At 43.2% G+C, this 24,847-nt stretch overlaps 1 protein-coding gene across 2 annotated transcripts in view; it reads left to right on the top strand.

The window, feature by feature from the left end:
• LOC126284806 (protein bric-a-brac 2-like) overlaps window positions 1–24,847 on the top strand; it is a 437,302-nt gene that overhangs the window by 37,618 nt on the left and 374,837 nt on the right. Inside the window, exon 1 of one of the 2 annotated variants that reach the window (XM_049983980.1) lies at window positions 20,278–20,526. The exons of the other annotated variant lie outside the window; for it this stretch is intronic. Coding sequence (XP_049839937.1) covers window positions 20,367–20,526 — 160 coding nt within the window. The 5' untranslated portion in view covers window positions 20,278–20,366. Of the gene's footprint in view, window positions 1–20,277; window positions 20,527–24,847 lie in introns of those variants that run through there. 2 annotated transcript variants of the gene reach the window in all.

The following is a 24,847-nucleotide window of genomic DNA, read 5'->3' as shown; positions in this document are numbered from 1 at the left end:
ACAGTAACATAAATTAGCCCTATGACTTTAACTCTTCTCATGTTACATCTCAATATTTTAAAAACATAAAGCGGCCGGCTCTTTCTGGTATGATAACTGTAATTAGACATTGAAAATGTAAACCGTTAGTGTTATACATAAAGTCACGTAACAATTTCAGTCTGATGTTGACGATTTGCACAGTACATTACTCTCACTCTATAGATATTTCTGTTCTAAGGTAGTAAAATCAGATTGCGACTCATGTATGATTCTTTAAGATATAATGACCATAATGAAAAATTGCACCACATAAGCAACTGTGCTTACAAAGTATGCACTAGGTGCACAACAAACGATTATCATGTTACTGTAAAACTTCTAATTATAATTATTCCATTAATTACTCCATGTGTAGTTAGTTTTGAATGGGTATTATTTAAAATATAGAATCATGTCACCTTTATGTTCAAAACCCCATATGCTGCAGCACAAATGTGATAAAATATGAATGAGGAAGAGGAAAAACATGCATAATCTTCTTTTGTGTCTGTTAGCATCAGCAACAGTTCATCACAATGTGTCAGCAGTATTTCAACTTACCATTGAACAATTGACTCTTGATAGTGAAAATGTGAATAAAGTTTTTCTATTAGTTGTTTCAATAAATATATCTCCTAAATTTTGTTGTGATTGTGTCGCTGGGATATTTGCTGATTGTTTTCTCTTTTAGATAGTAAGAGCAGTCAGAGAGAAAGAGAGAAAACATACAAAATATAATAAAGGTTACACATTATTAAGAAATGATGTCACTATTTAACATTTGTCAAGAGAGGTTCCAACAGTTTGGGTATGTGTGGTATTGGATTCAAAAGTGGATCTACCCATGTTAGTTCTGGGGTAGCATCTGGAGCTGGATTCACCCACGTTATGTCTGAGATACTGGTTGGATTGGATCCACCCGTGTGAGGCCTGAGACATTGTTCTGGGTGAATTCACCAGTGCTATGTCAAGGACGTTGTTCGGTGTGGGTCGACCCACATCAGGTCCAGGAAATAGTTCAGGGTGTATTCACCAGCATCATGTTGGGGGCATTTGAACAATGTACCCAACGTGGAGGTAAATCCAACAGAACTAGGTCAAAACTAACATCCAGAGATGGATCCACACATGTTACATCTGTGTTATCATCCAGAGGTGGACCCCCCAGAATTATGTCCCGTCGAAAGGCTGTGGGGCGGGGGTGGGGGTGGCAGTAACTGACACACTAAAACTAGTGTAATATGGCTGTGTGTGTCTACCTTAGGATAAAGTAATTTCCTGAAACATTATTATTATTGTCCATTTGTTATCTACATACATTTTGGGCCTTTATATACAGGGTGTTACAAAAAGGTACATCCAAACTTTCAGGAAACATTCCTCACACACAAATAAAGAAAAGATGTTATGTGGACATGTGTCCAGAAACGCTTAATTTCCATGTTAGAGCTCATTTTAGTTTGTTCTTCCACCTACGCTCAATGAAGCACGTTATCATGATTTCATAAGCAATACTCTACCTGTGCTGCTAGAACATGTGCCTTTACAAGTACGACACAACTTGTGGTTCATGCAAGATGGAGCTACTGCACGTTTCAGTCGAAGTGTTCGTACGCTTCTCAACAACAGATTCAGTGACCGATGGATTGGTAGAGGTGGACCAATTCCATGGCCTCCACGCTCTCCTGACCTCAACCCTCTTGACTTTCACTTATGGGGCATTTGAAAGTTCTTGTCTACGCAACCCGTGTACCAAATGTAGAGACTCTTCGTGCTCGTATTGTGGACGGCTATGATACAGTACGCCATTCTCCAGCGGTGCATCAGCGCATCAGGGATTCCATGCGATGGAGGGTGGATGCATGCATGTATCCTCGCTAACGGAGCACATTTTGAACATTTCCTGTAACTAAGTGTTTGAAGTCATGCTGGTGCGTTCTCTTGCTGTGTGTTTCCATTCCATGATTAATGAGATTTGAAGAGAAGTAATAAAATGAACTCTAACATGGAAAGTAAGCGTTTCAGGGCACATATGCACATAACATATTTTCTCTCTTTGTGTGTGAGGAATCAGGGAACATATATATCCTTTGGTATACTGAAGTGGATAAAACCAAAGACACCAATGTGTCAAGAAGACTTAAACGATTCTGTATTAAAGAATTCGAGTTGTCGTTCTGTAGCTTGTCTACTGCAATAAGCCAGCCGGAGTGGCCGTGCGCTTCTAGACGCTACAGTTTGGAGCCGAGCGACCGCTCCGGTCGCAGGTTCGAATCCTGCCTCGGGCATGAATGTGTGTGATGTCCTTAGGTTAGTTAGGTTTAATTAGTTCTAAGTCCTAGGCGACTGATGACCTCAGAAGTTAAGGCGCATAGTGCTCAGAGCCACTTTCTACTGCGATAATAAGAACAAACAAAAGTTGTTTGGTGTAGAGGTACACTTTCCTGACAACCAAGACCGAGACAAGGTTGTAAATTATTATCTGCCTGTCTGTAGTTTCAATTATTTAACTTGGACATCAACTACATAAACTCATTCCGTTGGTGCACTTGTACGTTTTCTGGAATGTTTTCTACGAAGAGTGCATAAGTTAGGCTAGGTAAGGGTGGAAGGTGTAAATCGGCTGTGTCTTTCTCTAAGAAACAAGCTCACATAACGGGAAATGCTGCAGTGTTTAGAGTATGCTACAGTCTTTAAGAGTATAAGGTGCATACACACTGATCAGCCAGAAGATTATGACTGCCTACCTGATAGCTGGTATGTCCACCTTCTGCACAGATAACAGCAGCGACACGTCATGGCATGGAAGCTATGATGCCTGGATGGAGCTGGCACATCTGCACACACAAATCACCTAATTCATGTAAATTCCGAGGAGGTGGGTGATGAGATCTGGCTGACAAACTGCACAGATGGATTCCTAATTAGAAATGGAGAAAAGAAGGTCCTATGAACATGTGTCTAGAAATGCATCGTTACCACAGTATATGGCGCTTACAAGTGAAAGTTCCTCTAACCATGTGCTATGCACTTCTTGTGTGCAGCAGGCTGTGTGATTGACGCAGCACATTGAAAGCAGCAGAATGGTCCGATATTCATGTCAGGAACAACCCAAAGATGGTATTTGTGTAGACCCAAGTAGATGGAAATGGTAGAGAGGTATCACAGCTATATCAAAACAAGTACCGTCAAAGATACCAACCACATCACACAACATTTTTGGGCGTTTGTGTGATCATGGGTCCTTTTAGATGTGCAGGTAGGAGGTAGACTGTGCATACACCAGATTTGGAGGATAAGGTTCTACAGGATATTCAGACAAGTCCTAGTACAAGCTCCAGGCAAGTGGTCTGCCAATATTTTGTAAGCCAAAGTATGATTATGTATATCCTGCAGACAACACGTGCATTGCATCCCACAGAGGCCAATATGCACATTTGGTGTGATGTGGATGCGATGCGCTCTATACTGTGTTCTGGGACGATTTTTTGTCATTGCACACATACCATCTATGTCTGGACACCTTTTCATACGATATTTTTCCCTCCATTTGGTCAGGAATTCGTCCCTGCAGTTTTTCGGATTTATTAATGTTCACTCTGTACAGCACTGTCGATTATATATCCAGGGCTCGTTCATCATGAAGGACGATCCCATTAAACTGTAGGTAAAGTCACTAAGACTCATTTCACGTGGGAAAGTACCGTAATGCACCTGTAAATTACTTAAGGTGGGCTTGGGAGCATTACTACCCGCTGACGTGCTTTGTGTATTAAAAGTATTGAAAGAGAACTATGTATTGGATGCATCACTGTGTTTTATACATAGAGGTATTGTACGTGTACAGGATTTAGACAGTTGGAGAGTGTTTCTATTAGAGCGGTTTATTTCAGTGCTGATAGAGTAAGTTTGGTTACAGGATTGCTAGTTGCTGACTTAGATGTGCTAGACAATACAAATTCGGACCACAGCCAAAAGCAAGGAGTCTCTGCAGTGGCAACATATTATTTCCTCCCACATATATTTTTCAATGGGAAAATTCGAGATATTAGAGCTAATATTTGGGCTTGCCGACCGTCATTCCTTAGGATTTTTTTAAACCTGTAGAATTATTGTATTTCACAAGCATTTCGTTTTGTTGGAGTGCTATGCTATGTGGAAATCGATTCAACAGCTGACTTATTGTGGTCGGATTCTTGCTATGTAGCCAGTTTACCCAAGACTGGGAACTATGTTTGTTTGCAGTGATGCATTGACAACTATAGTTGGCATCAACTCCAGATTCCCACGGGTTGGATATGAACAGACATATAGCGCTTCTATAAAAAGTATCTTAGATGGAATTTTTTCCTTAAGGGATACACAGGTTTCTTGTGACAGCATCAGATGTAAACATTAGGTCTACTGAACATTGTTTTAGAGAAAGCCTTTGCTAATGCCAACTTTGGAGGCGTAAGGAGTGTGTTACAATGTTCCAGATTTCCGCATGAAACTACTACAAAATTGTTCATCATCATCATCATTTAAGGCTGATTATGCCTTTCAGCGTTCAGTCTGGAGCATAGCCCCCTTATAAAATTCCTCCATGATCCCGTATTCAGTGCTAACATTGGTGCCTCTTGTGATGTTAAACCTAATACTTCAAAATCATTCTTAACCGAATCCAGGTACCTTCTCCTTGGTCTGCCCCGACTCCTCCTACCCTCTACTGCTGAACCCATGAGTCTCTTGGGTAACCTTGCTTCTCCCATGCGTGTAACATGACCCCACCATCTAAGCCTGTTCATCCTAACTGCTACATCTATAGAGTTCATTCACAGTTTTTCTTTGATTTCTTTTTATGGACGCCCTCCTGCCATTGTTCCCATCTACTAGTGCCTGCAATCATCCTAGTTACTTTCATATCCGTAACCTCAACCTTATTGATAAGGTAACCTGAATCCATCCAGCTTTCGCTCCAATACAACAAAGCTGGTCGAAAGATTGAACGGTGCACAGATAACTTCGTCTTGGTACTGACTTCCTTCTTGCAGAAGAGAGTAGATCGTAGTTGAGCACTCACTGCATTAGCTTTGTTACACCTCGCTTCCAGTTCTTTCACTATGTTGCCATCCTGTGAGAATATGCATCCTAAGTACTTGAAACTGTCCACCTGTTCTAACTTTGTTCCTCCTATTTGGCACTCGATTCGTTTATATTTCTTTCCCACTGACATTACTTTCGTTTTGGAGATGCTAATCTTCATACCATAGTCCTTACATTTCTGATCCAGCTCTGAAATATTACTTTGCAAACTTTCAATCGTATCTGCCATTACAACTAAGTCATCCGCATATGCAAGACTGCTTATTTTGTGTTCACATATCTAGATCTCACCCAGCCAGTCTATTGTTTTCAACATATGATCCATAAATAATATGAACGACAGTGGATACATGTTGCAGCCTTGTCTTACCCCTGACACTACTCTGAACCATAGACTCAATTTACCGTCAACTCTAACTGCTGCCTGACCATCTATGTAAAGACCCTTAATTGCTTGCAAAAGTTTGCCTCCTATTCCATAATCTCGTAGAACAGACAATAACTTCCTCCAAGGAACCCGGTCATATGCCTTTTCTAGATCTATAAAGCATAGATACAGTTCCCTGTTCCACTCATAACACTTCTCCATTATTTGCCGTAAGCTAAAGATCTGGTCCTGACAACCTCTAAGAGGCCTTAACCCACACTGATTTTCATCCAATTGGTCCTCAACTAATACTCGCACTTTCCTTTCAACAATACCTGAGAAGATTTTACCCACAACGCTGATTAAAGAGATACCTCTGTAGTTGTTACAATCTTTTATGTTTCCATGTTTAAAGATTGGTGTGATTACTGCTTTTGTCCAGTCTGATGGAACCTGTCCCGACTCCCAGGCCATTTCAATTATCCTGTGTAGCCATTTAAGACCTGACGTTCCACTGTATTTGATGAGTTCCGACTTAATTTCATCCACCCAAGCTGCTTTATTGCACTGCAGTCTATTGACCATTGTCTCCACTTCCTCAAATGTGATCCTATTTCCATCATCATTCCTATCCCATTCTACCTCGAAATCTGAAACATTGCTGATCGTATTTTCACCTACAATGAGCAACTCTTCAAAATATTCCCTCCATCTGCCCAAGGCATCCACAGGGTTCACCAGCAGTTTTCCTGACCTGTCCAAAATACTTGTCATTTCCTTCTTACCTCCCTTTCGAAGACTGCTAATTACACTCCAGAATGGTTTTCCAGCAGCTTGACCCATAGTCTCCAACATGTTTCCAAAGTCTTCCCAAGATTTCTTCTTGGATGCTGCAATTATCTGTTTGGCTTTGTTTCTTTTTTCAACATAACTTTCTCTGCCTACCTGAGTTCTAGTATGTAGCCATTTTTGATATGCCTTCTTTTTCCTTTTACAGGCTGCCTTGACTGTGTCATTCCACCAAGCTGTTTGCTTCATCCTACTTTTACACACTACTGCTCCAAGACATTCTTTACCCACTTCTAGTACTGTGTCCCTGTATCTTGTCCATTCCTTTTCCAATGACTGTAATTGACTACATTCAACTAACTGGTACCTTTCTGAGACCGCTGTTATGTACTTGTGCCTGATTTCCTTATCCTGAAGTTTCTCCACCCTTATCCTACTACATATGGACCTGACCTCCTGCACTTTCGGCCTCACAATCCCAATTTCACTGCAGACTAAATAATGATCAGTGTCATCAAAGAATCCCCTCAATACACGTGAGTCCCTCACAACCTTCCTGAATTCCTGATCTGTTATTATATAGTCAATGACAGATCTGGTTCCCCTGCCTTCCCAAGTATACCGGTGAATATTCTTATGTTTAAAAAAGGAGTTTGTGATTACTAAGCCCATACTGGCACAGAAATCCAAGAGTTGTTTCCCGTTCCTGTTGGCCTCCATATCCTCTCCAAATTTACCCATAACCTTTTCATTCCCTTCTGTTCTATTTCCAATCCTGGCATTAAAATCACCCATGAGCAGAACACTGTCCTTGTCCTTTACTCTAACAACTACATCACTGAGTGCCTCATGGGGAGCTATTAATATCAATGGGGGCTGCCCTGGGAAGAAGGTAGAGCTGGCAGAGGCTGCAAGTAAGATGGGGCTGGACGTTTTAGCTGTTAGTGACATTCGGGTAAGGGGTGAGAAAGAAGAGGAAGTGGGAGAATACAAGGTCTACCTGTCAGGACTCAAAGCAGGAATAGCACAATGGGGTGTAGGGCTTTACGTCAGGAAAGAAATGGAACCCAGCGTAGTTTCAGTAAGGTATGTAAACGAACGACTGATGTGGATAGATTTGACTGTGTCTAGCAAGAAAATTAGGATTGTGTCAGTATATTCGCATTGTGAAGGGACAGATCAAGATAGGATGGATACAAAATTGTTTCCACCAAAAAATTGTAGAAAAATTAGGAAGTACTATTATAGCGAATAGTACAAGGATTTTTAAATATTATTCAAAGAACTGAACGAATCAACACACACTGGCTCCATCTAAAAAGTTGCCTGTTGCTCAAGGTGTACCACTGACACAAAATTATATCGCTGACTAATCCGTCAGTTCAGAGACATGTTTATAAATTCTCTTATCCTGACAGCATTGTGTCTTCACACATAAAACTGACAAGTCACCCACACTGCCAGCTCTTCGGTATGGTTGACATGAACTTACAGGTCTGTGAAATTGGATAAAGTTTGAATCGCCAACATTATTAGCACTCGATGTTAACGAGATAAACATCAAAAAATAATGTTTGTATACATTAACACATTTCCAGCACATGTGACAAGATCACCCATATGGTTATATACTGTTTCATAAGAATGATTACTTAGTGAAAGTGACTGCAGTGAAAAATTACGTAGGTGTAGCAACATACATTCTGTCCAGATCCACTGCAAAGTAATGTATAATGGCACAAGTATGTAAGGTCGGTTATGGAAATGACATTGTCCTATTCATTTTATTGAGAGAATTCCAGAAAGGTGTAGCTCCTCTATAAAGGAGACATCGTGCAGTCCCTTTATATGACTTGAGTATTGGCTGAGTGTTTGGAATCCCACTACATCAGGTGAAGCGAGAAATCGATGCAAGATGTGGTTGGGGACTTGTTATTAAGTGTATATTTCGGCAGTAGCAGCGTCAAGACATGGTAGAATCTTTGCCACAGCTGGAATTGATGTGCAATGTTACTACATCATCCCTATCACTTCCTCCGATCACCACACTGCAACTGACGTCTTCTGGTTATGACTCCTAAATTGTACGAACTGAACTACTTCTACATGCAAACGCCACAAGATTGCATATGGTGTTCTACTCGCAAATAGAGTGAGGGGGCAAAGTGACTCTCTTTATGCTTTGACTCTAGCCATACCTTCTATTTTGACTTCAGGGACCTTACATGAAATACACTCCTGGAAATTGAAATAAGAACACCGTGAATTCATTGTCCCAGGAAGGGGAAACTTTATTGACACATTCCTGGGGTCAGATACATCACATGATCACACTGACAGAACCACAGGCACATAGACACAGGCAACAGAGCATGCACAATGTCGGCACTAGTATAGTGTATATCCACCTTTCGCAGCAATGCAGGCTGCTATTCTCCCATGGAGACGATCGTAGAGATGCTGGATGTAGTCCTGTGGAACGGCTTGCCATGCCATTTCCACCTGGCGCCTCAGTTGGACCAGCGTTCGTGCTGGACGTGCAGACCGCGTGAGACGACGCTTCATCCAGTCCCAAACATGCTCAATGGGGGCAGATCCGGAGATCTTGCTGGCCAGGGTAGTTGACTTACACCTTTTAGAGCACGGGATACATGCGGACGTGCATTGTCCTGTTGGAACAGCAAGTTCCCTTGCCGGTCTAGGAATGGTAGAACGATGGGTTCGATGACGGTTTGGATGTACCGTGCACTATTCAGTGTCCCCTCGACGATCACCAGAGGTGTATGGCCAATGTAGGAGATCGCTCCCCACACCATGATGCCGGGTGTTGGCCCTGTGTGCCTCGGTCGTATGCAGTCCTGATTGTGGCGCTCACCTGCACGGCGCCAAATACGCATACGACCATCATTGGCACCAAGGCAGAAGCGACTCTCATCGCTGAAGACGACACTTGTCCATTCGTCCCTCCATTCACGCCTGTCGCGACACCACTGCAGGCGGGCTGCACGATGTTGGGGCGTGAGCGGAAGACGGCCTAACGGTGTGCGGGACCGTAGCCCAGCTTCATGGAGACGGTTGCAAATGGTCCTCGCCGATACCCCAGGAGCAACAGTGTCCCTAATTTGCTGGGAAGTGGCGGTGCGGTCCCCTACGGCACTGCGTAGGATCCTACGGTCTTGGCGTGCATCCGTGCGTCGCTGCGGTCCGGTCCCAGGTCGACGGGCACATGCACCTTCCGCCGACCACTGGCGACAACATCGATGTACTGTGGAGACCTCACGCCCCACGTGTTGAGCAATTCGGCGGTACGTCCACCCGGCCTCCCGCATGTCCACTATACGCCCTCGCTCAAAGTCCGTCAACTGCACATACGGTTCACGTCCACGCTGTCGCGGCATGCTACCAGTGTTAAAGACTGCGATGGAGCTCCGTATGCCACGGCAAACTGGCTGACACTGACGGCGGCGGTGCACAAATGCTGCGCAGCTAGCGCCATTCGACGGCCAACACCGCGGTTCCTGGTGTGTCCGCTGTGCCGTGCGTGTGATCATTGTTTGTACAGCCCTCACGCAGTGTCCGGAGCAAGTATGGTGGGTCTGACACACCGGTGTCAATGTGTTCTTTTTTCCATTTCCAGGAGTGTATCTGTGGTGCAGAATTCCTGGTAGTCTAGGAAGATCTTGTACATGGTTCTACAAAAACGCAATGAATAATCTCACGCAATATCAAACTCTCTTCCTATGCATGAGGGATGTGTTTTCCCCCTTACGTAACATGTTGGCCTCCTGCACACCCAGCTGTAGACTAACTCGCTACTTCCAGATGCCTCCAAACCAGTCTTCTCCCAACTCTGCTGCTGCTTACAATTTGAATGATGATTTGGCTACTCCTGGCGGAGGTTCGAGTCTTCCCTCGGGCATGGGTGTGTGTGTGTGTTTGTCCTTAGGATAATTTAGGTTAAATAGTGTGTAAGCTTAGGGACTGATGATCTTAGCAGTTAAGTCCCATAAGATTTCACACACATTTGAACATTTTTTTGAATGATGGTTTCTGTGAAGAAGGGGTAGGGAAGGTGACCAGTTCCTGGAACTGGGTCTCAGTCATCTCAAAGATACACGGCAGTGTGGTGACCTCACCACTTTTCGTGGTCGGAGTCTGCTGCCTCAGTCTCTTTACAGCCAGCTTCCTGGTCAGTCATGTATGGACACCTGAATAAATGATATTTCCTCTGCTATTCCTATCCTACCCCATACTACAGCGCTGAGAGTGTTCACAGACACAGTAGTATGTCAACGGCTACAGAGTGGCACCTGGGCGGTCGGCCGATGGCTGGATAGCAGGGGCAGAGTGTCGGCTGGGCATCCAGGTGGAGGTCTGTTGTTTGTAGACGCACTGTCGGCGGCTGCGGCGCAGGGGCAGTGGTGCCGGGTGTGAAATGCGTAACATACGATGGGGTTTGCTGGCCACTGTGAATGTTTTTCATAATAATTACATTGTTGTTGTTTCCATCGCTGTCTGCCAGCGACGCTCGTGCAATGGGCCTTGTTCGGTGACTAAGTGATAGCCGCTGCAATGGGTAATGTTTCAGTGCTAGTTTCGTGTACCAAAAACTGCTGTGATGATACCACACACTATTGAAGCATTGATCGTTAACGTATCACGCTGTGCAACTTGTTTATCGGTGTATTTTTTGTAAGAATAACGCGCTACAATACTGGTTAAACTTTTTTTACTTGTCGTAGAATGGAGGCATGGGTGTCTGGGGAAATCATAGCATTTAGCAATGGCAGGTGATAGTGCTTACAGAAAACGTTATGGCGTCATTTTATTATAATACCGTGGTTCTCAAACTGTGGGGCGCGACCCCAGGAGGGGAGTGGGCGGCCACTGTGGGGGGAGGGGGGAGGGGGGGGGCGAATGGCGTGCAAACCGGGTCAGGTATGTTCCAAAAAAATTGTTATTAACAAACAGTTACATTTATCTTTTTCTTCGCCCAAAGATGATGCCCTTGATCTGGTTGAATCTTGCCCGACGTCGGTATTACATCAGACGCGATCATATGTTTAGCACTGTTTGAAATGACAGCGAGTTGGATCGTGTCGACCATCGGCGGAATCTGCACTGTGACTGCGCCTGTAACTATCGCGCGCAGTGCAACAAGCTCTAATTCCTCTATCTTGATGCCTCCTTACAGTCTTCCACATTTCTCGAGTAAGACTTGACTACAGGAGAAGCGGTTCCTGGTTACTGACAGACATCTGGCAGAGGGAAAGGCGATACGCCAAAGGCGTAAACGAGAGGGTATTATGAGAACTATTTATTGCTAGGATTTACGAAAACTACAATCAACGTTGAAAAACATCTGCAGTGTCTAATTTATTTAACCATTTTAGCTGCTGCTAGGCTGAAAGTTTCAGCCTGAAACCTTAAAAGACAGCTTGAAACCAATGATCGTGATTTAACTGGAAAACCAAAACGAATTTTTTGTCAGGAAATTAAATTTTTTACTGTCTAAACTTTGCTAAAACAACGAATGTGACTTCTAAGGTCCTTTAGGGTCTTGCCAGATTTCATTGCAAAGCATCCCAGCTATGCCCAATATTGTTCACTTCTGGGGAGTTTGGTGACCAGCGGAAATGTTTAAACTCAGAAGAGTGTTACTCGAGCCACTATATAGCAATTCTGGATGTGTGGGGTGTCACGTTGTCGCGCTAGAATTGCACAAGTCCGTCGGAATGCACAATGGACATGAATGGATGCAGGTGTTCAGACAGGATGCTTAAGTACGTGTCACCTGTCAGAGTCGTATCTAGGTGTATCAGGAGCCACATGTCACTCCAGCTGCACACGCAACCAGCTTGAACAGACCCTTGTTGACGTGCAGGGTCCATGGATTATGGGGGCGTCTCCTTAACCGTATACGCCCAGCCGCTCGATACAATTTGAAACGGGACTCGCCCATATCAATGATGTTTCGTTGAAAGGATCGTACTCTACCACTTGTTGATGACCCAGCGTTGAAATCTGCAGCAATTTGAGGAAGGGTTGCAATTCTGTCACGTTGAACGATTCTCTTCGTCGTTGGTCCCGTACTTGCATGATCTTTTTCCGGCCGCAGCGATGTAGGAGATATGATGTTTTACCGGATTCCAGATATTCACGGTCCACTCGTGAAATGGTCGTACGGGAAAATCCCCACTTCATCGCTACCTCGGAGATGCTCTGTCTCATCGCTTCTGTGCTGACTATAACACCACGTTCAGACACACTTAAATCTTGATAACCTGCCAGTGTAGCAGCAGTAAGCGGTCTAACAATTGCGCCAGACACTTGTTGCCTAATATAGGCGTTGCCGACCGCAGCGCCGTATTCTACCTGCTCACATATCTCTGTATTTGAATACGAATGCCTACATCAGTTTCTTTGGCGCTTCTGTGTGATTCTATTAATTTCAGTTACGGTTGTTAGTGCGACTTCCATTTGCTAAAAATGATATGGAATTACTTTCTCAAGATATTCTTTTGCTTCTTCGACTGAACAATTTAATCCTGCTATACCTAGAAAGTTATAGTTAATAACACTACAGGTGTCCAAAAGAACGCCACCGACACAAATAACCATCCAGTTAATCGCCCTAAATACGCTGGACTCGCATTCGGGAGGACGACGGTTCAATCCCGTCTCCGGCCATCCTGATTTAGGTTTTCCGTGATTTCCCTAAATCGCTTCAGGCAAATGCCGGGATGGTTCCTTTGAAAGGGCACGGCCGATTTCCTTCCCAATCCTTCCCTAACCCGAGCTTGCGCTCCGTCTCTAATGACCTCGTTGTCGACGGGACGTTAAACACTAACCACCACCACCACCTAAATACGCAAACCAACACACCTGGAATTATACGCAACCACTTCGAAGAACTGTGTACCCCCACCTACGACCAGTGGAGCACATGTTTGTATGAATTGATTAACTCGAAATTCTCTTGCTTCCATCTCAATAACAGAAACGCCAACAGTCAACTGTAAATATGTTTCGACGGAAAACACTTAAAACACAATCTTACCCGAAAATATCGGCTACCTATCGATCACAGTGCACTAATACTACAGCTTAAGTTCTCACGAGGAATAAGGACTTATCCTCGTCAAGTGTGGTACCACCAAAACTCTCCGCTGATCTCCATTGGGACTAGTACATAGCACAGTATAAGGTGTGCTCCTGCGTAGCTAAACAGCAACCACATTAACAAGCTCTCCCCCCAATTTAATACAACAATGTGTTCATGTCTGTTTAGAACTACTCAATTTACAGGCTTCGAACTCTTAAGACTTATTGCCCTACCAGGAATCAGTCGGAGTAAGCTTTGTTACACGCGTGTACGAAGACACTCGATAATCCCGAGCTTCTCAGTCGTAGCTATTATCCAAGTGCAATACCTGTCAAGGCAAAATCCATACAAGCAGGAATAGAAACTGCTACAGAGCATCTAGAAGAAGGATCGAATGTATACTTAAAATGGGAACAAATGTGGAGCTTGTTTCCAAGAGGTACCAAACCCAAAAGATTAAAAAAAAAAAAGATTTAGAGATGACAGCCACACGTAAACTTTCTGGATCTAACAAGTTAAAATTTTATTTCGAAAAGTATCAAATCTCTTGTATAGAGGTAGTCAGGTAAAGCGTGTTACACCATAACATACCAAATCCCTCTGAACTTCCACAACCAGAAGTACCAAGTCCTCTCGCACTGATCTGGCTGAGTGCCATGACGTCATAAACGCAGCCAGTTAATTCCAGTTTGTTATTGTGTTATTTCATATAATATTCTTGTGTTTTCTGTCGTGTTTGTTTATGGTGAACACTAATGAATTCCGATTTTTTCCGATGAATATATCCCGATGGCCTAAATTTACGGAAAAGCCAAAGAAACGTGAAATATCTGTAAATACGTGAAAGCAGAGGGTTTTGAAACACGAAAAACATATTGTTCCTGCAAGTGCAAAACCTTGTCATATATATACATAATTATAACTTCTGAAAAGCATTACGCATATCAGAAGATGACATGATACGTGAAAATAACGGATATTGCCACAAAGCAGATGCTGTGAGCCAGAGAAAGTTTTTAAAGGCGTATTTTGACGTGAACTATCCCAAAAGAAGAAGGCCTGATCAAGGTAAGAAAGAACGTTCAATCGAAAATTTTAAGCTACAGGTTACAAACGGCTCTTCATGGGATGGTCCCCGATTGTAGATTTACATTCCTAAGTAGTTTTTATGTTGAAGGAAGGAAAAGTGAGCATGCAGCTGATGAGAAGATGAACAGTGGGGCAGCAGTTTCTGTAACAAGAGGTGGTGCAAGGCTTGGTAATGATATAAAGCGACTACAGGTTGAAATTATAGCTCATATAACAAGTTTTAAATGCAGATAACAGCACTGTGGGAGAAAAAAAAAGACACCATTAAGAAAATATTTGCCTCCAGAATTAGCGATGCGTAAGCTGTGGAATTTATTTTGCGAGGAGAGTATTATTTGTTCATGAAGTATAATTTGTACACTTTTAAAATAATTTTCATGACAAAAGGTACCAAATCCAACATTAAGTTCGTATAACTGTAGAAAAATAATGAGGAGTACCTTAATATTTTCTGAAAGACTTTCCAGTGAGTCCTAGACAAACTGTATGTCAACCATGTTTGCATACTAGAACTATTGTGGCTACAGGGAATTTTTCTTTTCTAGTCAAGAATCTGCCCAGTTGTATTTGGTTCCTTTCGGAAGCAAGATCCACAAATATGGAATCAAGAATCACCATCAAGGGTAAAAAGCGCCTTAACATCCGCACCAAACTACAAACTACCAGGCTTCGATTTACCGCGATATAGGTGGAACATTGTGCTAACACAAATCGTGAAGTGTCCACAGAAACGTCCTTAGTCTGTAAGTCACCAAGATGCGAACACAGCCGTGACGCCTCTAGTTCGTATTACAGTCCGGTTGTGAAACAAATTCAGGCTCAGTATTAAAAAAATTTTTGGGATATTATTTTTTTAAGTTATTACAATAAAACGCATTCCATAGACTCTACATTTTTTGAGACACATTCCACATTAAACAGGTCCTTAGCCATTCTGTTTTAAAAATGTTTAGAGAAATTCTATTTTTCTACTTTAATGTCCACAAAATTCTTGAAACTCCACAAACTACAATTCACCTTAAAGGACATCAAGTTAAATATGGGTGTCGCAAGTGTTAAGACGTGTGCGGCTCATATACAGGTACACACCGCCAAAACTGTTACATCACCCCGACATGTCGTTTACGTGTGTTGCTGTATTATCGTTCCTGTGCCGATCCTGTTTGGAAACATGCAGTATATACGGTCATATTTGGTTACCATGAGCGGTAGCTAGGATAGAACGCCGCTCTCGAATGGACTTCAGCATTTCAGTGTCAAGTAAAGCACCAGTAGCGACGCATTTAGAGACGTCTGTGGAACAGTAGAATGAACATCCGTCAAACCAGGAAAGACAGTTGCGATCACTGATCGTGTGTGCACTATCACGCTACGTGCAGAAGACTTGTCAGCCAAGAAGTTGCTCGACGTGTGCACCGGAGGCAAAGTAATGTGGTAGGGAGGGGTACGAACATGGAATCGGTTCCAGTTGACAGGTAATGTTGAGGACTTACACCCCACATGCTATCCACGTTCGTCACGTACACAGAAGCTACGATTTTTGAGGCAAAGGAACCTTGGGCTGTAGAACGAATTCGGCATTTGAAGTGAATACAGGACGTTGTGTATCACGGCAAACTGTTAATAGACGATTGCATGATGCCAGTCAACATTCCCGACGCCCATGGCGAGCGCCACGTCGTACATCACAGTACAATGGATTCAGTTACATATGGGCAAGAAATCATGCAAAATGGACGCCCCAGGATGGGCGGTGGTTATTTATGAACGAAACTCTAATCGCAGACAACAGGTCTCGAGATAGTCTGATAATATGGAACGCCTCCAACACTGTGTCCCACATGAGCAACAAGGTTGTGGTGAGTGACTTTATAGGGTGGCATTACGAAGGGTCACGATACACCTCTCGTGGTTGCTGAGGGCAATCTCTACTGTACGAGGGCGGAGATTTTGTAACCAAAAGTCGGGCCGTGTCACCAATATTTTGGTGGAAGTTTCATTTGGATGGATGGTAACTCGCGTACTCATCGTGCTGTTCGCGTTAACACGTTCCTTCATAATGCTAGAATCACCAGAAAGAAATTCCCTGTCAGTTCTCCGGGCATGAACCCAATCGAACACATGTTGCCCGCGAAAGGCAAAGGTCCCGAGTTCGAGTCTCGGTCCGGCTCACAGTTTTAATCTGCCAGTAAGTTTCGCCACGTATGTATTATCTGAGTCTCCTGAGTGAGCGCGCCAAGTTTCCATCGCTTCCGACAGAGCGTAGCTGCAGGACAGCTCCAAAATGTCGTCTGTAGGTGATGTACATTACTAGCAATTGCAGAGAAAGAACATTGTGCAAAGTCTATGAAGCACCTGCTGTCGATAGAAATTCGGTAAGTCGCTGGGCGCGAAGAGTGAGATCATCAGAAGCTGGTTCGGTTCCAGGAGACCATCCACGGCTCTCACATGACATGCTGCAGCGAGCTGATGTCAATCGCGAGGACAGACGCATTAAAGGATGCCATTCGTGGAAGACATTTTAGGACAAAAGTTTTGAATCACACCTTTATTTCGAAATTCATGGCACAAAAAGCCAAAATTGGCACCGAGGCATGCGTATACAAGGTTGCCCAAAATGTAATGTACAGCATTTTTTTTCTTCAACAATAATGAGAATTACACACACGAAAGAATCGTGTTTTATCTACACACCCTATTTTTCAACGTAATCTCCATCCCGTTCTGTGGCCTTTCTCCAGCGCGAAACAAGGGCGTGCATATCCTGTCGGTAACATGAAAGTGCCAGACCCATCTTGCAGTTTCGACGGAAAACTTCAGACTATCCAACACTACATCTAGGCAATGCAAAGTACTTCCTATCTCTGGCCCCGGACATTGTCGGCTGAACTGAGAAATTAAGTCTAATGTCATAAAATATTGCACCATATGTGTGTGATATTTACAGTCCATGTTTTATCTTTTTTTCATTAGTACTATTATTTTATATGTATAGCCGTGTATAATGCAGTGAGTCCCACATAAAACGGGTACACCTCACGTACCCATTAAGCATGTCTAGTCGAAATGCTTCTGATGTTGCGACACTGTCTCGAATGTGGCTACTCTGTATTTTACCAGGAATTTGAGTGCAACTGTGTGTTCGTGCGTCAGTTGCTGTGAGAAGCACGTATTGTTGAGTTGTTACAGAAATTGGGCAGTATGCATTAGAACAACGAATTGAGATTGTGCAGTGTTACTTAAAGGCAGACTCCATAAAGGAATGTAAATAAATTTTCCAAACGAAGTATTCTGGTAGGAAGCTCCCCACGACCAGCACTATTCAAGATCTCTAAAAGCAGTGGAAGGCTATAGCATCCGTTCTAGGCAGAATTCTCATGGACATTGGGAGAAGTCCCAAGTTGATAAGGATGTTATTGCAGGTGGCTGGTGTATCTCATATATCGTGTCATTACACAGTGAAAGATGTGAAATTACAAGCCTGCTGTATGAGAGTAGTGCAAGAGTTGAAATTTGACGATGAGTAAAAAAAAGAGTTCATTATTGTAACTGGCCGTTAACGTCGGTCACTAACTGTTACTTGGACCCCTTGCTTTACTTCATGTCAGATGACGTCTGATTTCATTTGTCAGGTTATGTAAACTCCCAGAAATGCAGATACTGGTCGCAGGACAATCCACATATTCTGCATAAGGAATCTCTCCACTCAGGCAACATAGGTGCTTAGTATGCGTTGTTCGGCATGCACATTTTTGTTGTTTTTGTTGCGGTCTTCAGTCCAGAGACTGGTTTGATTCAGCTCTCCATGCTACCCTATCCTGTGCAAGTTTCTTCATCTCCCAGTACTTACTGCAACCTACATCCTTCTGAATCTGCTTAGTGTATTCATCTCTTGGTCTCGCTCTACGATTTTTACCCTCCACGCTGCCCTCCAATGCTAAATTTGTGATCCCTTGATGCCTCAGAACATGTCCTACCAACTGGTTCCTTCTTCTTGCCAAGTTGTGCCACAAACTCTTCTTCACTCCCAATTCTATTCAATACTTCCTCATTAGTTATGTGATCTACCCATCTAATCTTCAGCATTCTTCTGTAGCACCACATTTCGAAAGCTTCTATTCTCTTCTTGTCCCAACTATTTGTTGTCCATGTTTCACTTCCATACATGGCTACATTCCACACAAATACCTTCAGAAACGACTTCCTGATACTTAAATCTATACTTGATGTTAACAAATTTCTCTTCTTCAGAAACGCTTTCCTCGCCATTGCTAGTCTACATTTTATATCCTCTCTACTTCGACCATCATCAGTTATTTTGCTCCCCAAACAGCAAAACTCCTTCACTACTTTAAGCGTCTCATTTCCTAATCTAATTCCCTCAGCATCAACCGATTTAATTCGACTACATTCCATTATCCTCGTTTTGCTTTTGTTGATGTTCATCTTATTTCCTCCTTTCAAGACACTGTCCATTCCGTTCAACTGCTCTTCCAAGTCCTTTGCTGTCTCTGACAGAATTACAATGTCATCGGCGAACCTCAAAGTTTTTATTTCTTCTCCATGGATTTTAATACCTACTCCGAACTTTTCTTTTGTTTCCTTTACTGCTTGTTCAATATACAGATTGAATAACATCTGGGATAGGCTACAACCCTGTCTAACTCCCTTCCCAACCACTGCTTCCATTTCATGCCCCTCGACTCTTATAACTGCCATCTGGTTTCTATACAAATTTTACCCCTGCCATCTTTAGAATTTGAAAGAGAGTATTCCAGTCAACATTGTCAATAGCTTTCTCTAAGTCTACAAATGCTAGAAACGTAGGTTTGCCTTTCCTTAATCTTTCTTCTAAGACAAGTCGTAAGGTCAGTATTGCCTCACGTGTTCCAACATTTCTACGGAATCCAAACTGATCTTCCCCGAGGTCGGCTTCTACCAGTTTTTCCATTCGTCTGTAAAGAATTCGTGTTAGTAATATGCAGCTGTGACTTATTAAACTGATAGTTCGGTAATGTTCACATCTGTCAACACCTGCTTTCTTTGGGATGGGCCCCATATTTTTCAGTTACACTTTAAACAGTGCCAGATAGATAATTAAAGATCTCTGGCTCTTTCTGTGCATAATTAACAGGTACAGAGAGGCCGTATGCAGTATTTCAACTAGATGGAGCAACCGCTCACACATCCAACCAAATCACCCCCGACATCACCAGCGTGTTCCCTGAAGACAGACGTGTCAGTAGAGGCTTCTGGCCCCTAAGGTCCCAAGACTCAACATCGTGTGATCTTCATGTATGAGGCACACTAAAAAGCAAAGTGTATGCTGACAATCCTCGCACAATAGACGAGCTTAAAAGGAAAGTAACAACAGAAATTAACATCATGCCTGCAAAATTGCTGGTAACGTCATCACATGAAGTCAGCAATGCCTGGATGGCCACTGCCACTACTTCCAGCGTCTCTTATAAACGGGTAACTACATGTTTTTTTAGCGTTACTATTATCTATTCTTTTTTAGTTCGTTTATTGTTAGTTGAAACTCGGGTGGGAGGTGTAATGGTTTTGTATGGGGCATAGTATGGTGGTATCAAGTGTTCTGCTACACTTGCTATTTTCCGTGCTGCCGCCTCCTGAAATAATTACCACTTCTTCTGTTCCGGGAACGTATTGCCTCTAGCCACGTCTCGCGCTCGGACGAGGCGGTGTGACATCATCCCGAGATCGGCCGGCCGTTTCTGGTAGGTAGGAACGTCCGCTAGAATGACCTCGAAGCACGGTCGGGCGGGCTCGAGGCTAGGCGAGTATCGACCGCACGTCGCGCCAGCCCGCGCCTCGCCTCGCCGGTTCGAGGCGGCTCGCGTCGACCGCCCGTCTGTGTCGTGGCGCAGTAGCGGGCCAGCAGCCGCGATGAAGCGCCGCTCCTGGGTGTGGGAGTACTTCGAGGATGCGCCCGACGACATGGTGCGCTGCCGCGTCTGCCGCGAGCAGCTCAAGAACCGCAGCCGCAATACCTCCACCATGATCAAGCACCTGTCCAACGTGCACCAGCTGCGGCCGCGCGCACCGGGTAAGCCTGCAGTCGCCGCTGCCCACCCTGTATTACTTCCATGTCGAGATGGAGGATGGAGAGCCTAGTGGAAAAAACAGTCACCAGATATGTGTTTGCCCCTGGCATTTTAGGGAGACCGCGGAAAATCCAAATCAGGGCAGTCTCACGAGGATTTGAACCTGTTAGATTTTTGGACAACATCGTTTTGGAGATGAAGCAGCGATTAGTATGATTAACAATTATTCAAAAACAGTCTTAATCGCATTTATTATTATTATTATTATTATTATTATTATTACACCTGCCGTTATGTAGACAGGAGTGACACCACCAGCAGTCGACCAATGGTGTAAACGCCCAGAAGATGACCCCTATGTCGGGTTGAAACCGGTTGGCGGTATAATAACAACAACAACAATAATAATAATAATAATAATAATAAATGCCATTAAGACTGTTTTTGAATAATTGGGTTGAACCTCATGCCTCCCGGACTGACTGTGCACGATTAGATCAGTATTTTGATTTTTCCTAAGATTTTTCACAAGCAAGATGCATATGTAAATAGATCACGGTGTGGTATGGGCCGTTCTGAGGGGACAGAGACATACAAATATGCAGTGGTGCCATTCTCGATGTTTTCCGAAGAAGAATTTTGAAGATTCGGGAATGTAAGCGGCAGTACATGGCATGGACAGAAAGACACGTTTACAAAGATGTCGCCATCTGCTTTGGGCTGTAGCTTCTATTAAAGGTGTACAAAAAAATTAAAAAAAAAACTTTATTATAGCTGCAGAACCATGTCAAGAAAAGGATATAACGGCACGTCTTCAGAAGTTAGGACAGAGTCGCGTCGTGATCGCAGAGATACCAGTGTAGGAATTTCTTTATTTCTAGTCTGTGATCACGAAACTATTGTGATTAGCCATACTGTTCACAACGTTTTACTTCGTGAACCGTCAAGGTTTTCGATAGTGCCTAGCTGACTTTCCATTTTTTTTTTTTAATCACTAACCCACAATGGCTCAGTCTTGGATTTTGTTCAGTATCCCATGCCGAGTTGCACCATTGTTTTGTAGTCCGTTTAATTGTAGGTTCCTGTATAACTGGTTGGGTAAGGCAGTTCAAAGGTCGAAACTTTTCATCCATTCTGTCTTTGTCCACGTATGTGAACTGTCCTTACTGACGGATATCAATAGTCGCAGAATAATATTTTATGATACGCTTGAAATAAAGAGAAACATTTTCTCGTGTGTTTCCTTTTTCAGTTGTTGCCTATCTATTGTCGGGCTTTTAGTATCCTGTTACAGTGACGTAATAATTGCTCCACCATCGACTGGCTCAGAGGTTGCACGTGAATGGGGTAGGTGAGGAAATAGGAAACTTAAAAAATCGTTTGATACTAGAAATTAGTTGCGACTGGAAACGGAATTAATGGGCGATATCGGAGACGTACCTCTCTCTTGTAGAAGAAAGTGTAAATGTTAATCCGTCTAGGTAGTTAGGTGGTCAGTCATGTCAAATGTACCATGTGTTAACTGAGAACTGACGTTGAAAATGACAAAACACTGCAGTAACTATTTGTTTGATGAATTGAAACGGTACATCGACTGTGACGTCATATAAACACGCGTATTGTAAATGGTCAAAGTATCGGGGTTCTTGTTACTGAGTTCTTCAAACATTAAAAAAACTTGAAACATCAAACCGCGATGGAAAAATAGGGTTTTCATGTGGGAAATAAATATAATTTCGAAATATGCAATGTTTAAAAAAAATATCGTCGTGGCCCATTCTTAGCCGTCGTTAATTCGCAGTCAAAATGTCATTTTTAAACCTGATGTTAGGGTACGTGGGGTACGTTAGGTATAAGTCCGCCATCAGAACCCCATTAATTTTTTTTTTTTTTAACTGACAATACGTGAGTGGTAAAATCAAAACGGCAGCATCGCCATCTCAACTACACTCGATCTGAGCAACACACTGTCACTGCTCCGTTCCCGTGACTTAATTTTCTGAAGGCTGTATCTCGGAAACCGTAGAAAAGATTGCATGCGCCTGTCTAACGTTCTCAGTTTCAACTGGTCCATATTGTTAACTATAAAGCTGGTCTGCGTTCTCCCGAAATAGCGCACAGAAATACCATGTATTGTAAGTGCAGCAGAAGTCCGCAAGTAAGTTCGCCGTTTGTGCAAGCGCCCGTCGGAGTGACATGATAAGTGCCGTGGCACAAGGCAACCAGCTGCCAGGGATCATTTTCGCCGACTCTACTACAGCTTGCAACCTCTGATAGAACACATGCGGTCTAATGGGCAGCGCAACCAGACTGACGCGACGCCCACTTGCATGTTACGGCATTGTCAGAAGAATGCAGCGTGATCTACTGTTGCCACGCGCCGTGTCTACGCTAGTGACAGTTTATAAACCATTCTGCTGTGATTTTGCGATTGTCTTTGTACCCAGAAAAATTAGAAACGGTTCTGAGTTCATTATTAATTTTTTAGATGTAGTCGTATTGGAAAAATACTATTATTTAAGATCGAAGCAGCACTCTGGGCATCGATTGTAATGCTCAAAATAAAGCGTGGGGATGGATTGCAACTGACGTATCATAGATGCTGTAACTTAAATTGATCTAATTTGTTTGTGGAAGAGAATGAAGATATAGAACTAAACAGAATCATGTAAAGCGGTTTGCTGTGAAAGATGTCTGGAAATGTTTTCGGAGATTTGCTGGATTTAACGTAATATCAGATCTTTTCGGTATATAGATACATACAGTGGTTGCACAAACTATGCAAACGCCGCGATAAATGCATGAAAGTCAATTGGATGAGGCATGTTTCACGCTGTTTCCAACTTCTGGCCAAGTTTACGGCCAAAAGTGAAATATGGCGGGTGTTCGGTGATAATTTGGGCAGCCATATCGTGCTATTGTATGGGCCCCATGCTACTTCGCAACATGTGACCATTTTGGCTGATTAGGTTCATACCATGGTACAATGTTGGTTCACCGACGGTTCCACAACTCGCATCGTCCGGGACTGGGTTTGTGAGCACAAGGGCGAATTGCCCCATCTCCCCTGTCCAACACAGTCACTACATGAGCCTTTGTGGTCTATCTTGGAGAGAAGGGTGCGTGATTGCTATCCACCGCCATCATCGTTACCTGAACTTACCACTATTTTGTAGGAAGAGTTGTGTAGGTTTCCCTTGAAAACCATACGGCATCTCTGTTTATTTCCAGGACGACTGGAAGCTATTTTGAACGTCAAGGGGTTTCATACACCTTATTAGGCATGATAATGTGGTGGTTTTTTTTTTTTTCGTATTCTTGTCCACCACCTGGTGGACCAAGAAAGAAACTACGATATGTTAACTATAATTTGGCAGACTTCAAAAGTGGGCGCTGGTAGTGAAACCCCCCCCCCCCCGCCCCCTCACACACACACACACACACACACACACACACATACACTCATACTGTAGACCGCCAAGAGGTGAAAACAAGCCATGTCTTCCTCCTGCGGTGCTGGCAGCGTCAAAATCGCTTCATGCTTTCGCGAAAGAAGTCACGCGCGGAAGTAAAAATCGCTAAATGTTATTTTTAAACGAAACTTAAATCGTCTTAGACATTGAAATATTTAATAACGATTGTAACTGCAGCAATTACATACACCTAGCGCAAGGAAAGGAAATAATACAAAATACAGTGAAGTTCACCAAAGCTAGGCCGCAGACAACAAAGGTTTCCTCACGCACTACTGCCAGCTACCCTGTGTTGGGTGCAACCCAAAACAAATGACTGTCAAACGATGCCTCCCGATTTCAAGGATACAGGACTAGGGAGCGGATCGCCCAACTCTGAGTTATCATTCTGTGCAGAGTAGATTACTCAAATCCGTAACATTGTGGATCGCTGTTGCTTTTCACGAGAGTTTTAAATGTGGAGTGTATATTGCACTGCACAGATGACTAGTGAGCGCAACAAACGTTTGATCATGGTTGTAAGGGAGATGACCAACGTCTAACCATGATTTTGAGAGAGATTTAGTCGCAGTAAATTTTAACTGCACAACTACGTCCCATTGTCTTGAAATGGCTGGCAATGGAGATATAAATGTACAGAAAAAGAATGTGTTTTTCTTACTATTACTCTATTGTGCAATATAGTATCAAATTTTGGATAACTCCACAAAACGAAAGAACGTCTAGAGTACAAAAGCGTGTTATGAGACTCATTTTTGGTGTAAATTCAAGCACAGCATGCCGAAACCCATTCAAAAAATTGAGTATACTAACTACATGTTCTCGGTATATGTTACTCAAGTCGCAATTG

The sequence above is a fragment of the Schistocerca gregaria genome, chromosome 8, assembly GCF_023897955.1.
Source record: "Schistocerca gregaria isolate iqSchGreg1 chromosome 8, iqSchGreg1.2, whole genome shotgun sequence".
Taxonomy (NCBI): Eukaryota; Metazoa; Arthropoda; class Insecta; order Orthoptera; family Acrididae; genus Schistocerca; species Schistocerca gregaria.
The sequence above is the reverse complement of the archived record's forward strand: the minus strand, read 5'-3'. Positions and strand labels throughout refer to the sequence as shown.